The following is a 1,105-nucleotide window of genomic DNA, read 5'->3' as shown; positions in this document are numbered from 1 at the left end:
GTTAGTATCAGCTAGTCTAAATAGGAGAGTCAAAATAACTTGTTTTGGACATTCCCACTTTGCTGGAAGTAATTTGCACAAATTGTTGAACTCACTATAATTGATTTTGCTATCTTTTTTATTGAAAATCCCTTTGCCGTCCGCCATTTTAAATAGGTCCTCAAACGCCTCGTCAATATTTTCATCTTTATAGTCGACCTCAAAAAGTGCACCAAGTGCCTCTTTGAATTTACTTTTATCTAAAAACTTGTCCGTGGCGTATGTCTCAAACACCTTTTTAGCTTTAACAGGGTCCATAGTCATTTCGTAGTAATGAGTAAGTTATATATGAGTTCTACGATTCGGTATTTCACAGATATTGGCTCTTGACTCTCTATCAATTCACAGATGATTTCTGTTTCTTCCCAAAACACCAATTACTTCAATTCACAAAAAACATATATTAATATATTAATATTTTTGTTATAAAATAATAGTTTCTATAAATAAAACAGCCTCATATCACACGTGTGTTATTATAATGGGCGTTAGCAAGTAAGAAATGGGAATGAAGAAATAAAGAGGAGTTGATCAAAAAAGAAGAAAACTCAAACGAAATTCTTTTTAAAAATTTTTAAAAGTGGACAAAACCATATTAAAATAATATTGAACTAATGATTAATTTAATAAATTCATTTATTAAATTGCATTTCCTCTTCAACAGAATATAAAACGAATCAATTGTAAGTATACCACCCCTTTCTTGAGAGTGTTCTGTGTATTGAATCTTTAACTTGGCAATCTTCGTACTTCGGAATAAGTGCTTTCATCTTTGTCTCAAAATCGCTATATTTACACATCCCATCAACTTCGATGCAAATATCATTTAACTTGAGTACTTTGTCATTCAACAATACTCTAACATACATTTCGTCCGCTTTATTATAATATTCAAAAGCAAGAGTAGAGGCGTACTGAATCGGTTGTGTTGTTTCTTCTCCAAGAAGAGCCAACAGTCCATATATAGTAGTATCATGTGCTGTGTACTGTTGATAGACGACTTTGTTCTTTAAAGCTTCTGTGTAGTCATTTAACATCTCTTCAACAAAGAACCCACTTTGATATA

General features: G+C 31.8%; 1 protein-coding gene across 1 annotated transcript; it reads right to left on the bottom strand.

Moving 5' to 3' along the window:
- Positions 1-716: 716 nt before the first annotated feature.
- On the bottom strand, positions 717-1,076 carry EHI_149330 (uncharacterized protein; the record flags this gene model as incomplete). Its single annotated transcript, XM_001914585.1, has 1 exon — positions 717-1,076. The coding sequence occupies one exon, from the start codon at positions 1,074-1,076 to the stop codon at positions 717-719; it is 360 nt and encodes a 119-aa protein (XP_001914620.1).
- Between the last annotated feature and the right edge of the window lie 29 nt (positions 1,077-1,105).

The sequence above is a fragment of the Entamoeba histolytica genome, genomic scaffold (assembly GCF_000208925.1).
Source record: "Entamoeba histolytica HM-1:IMSS scf_1104750518551 genomic scaffold, whole genome shotgun sequence".
Lineage (NCBI taxonomy): Eukaryota > Evosea > Mastigamoebida > Endamoebidae > Entamoeba > Entamoeba histolytica.
Note: the sequence above shows the minus strand (reverse complement) of the source record. Positions and strands in the feature narration are given on the sequence as shown.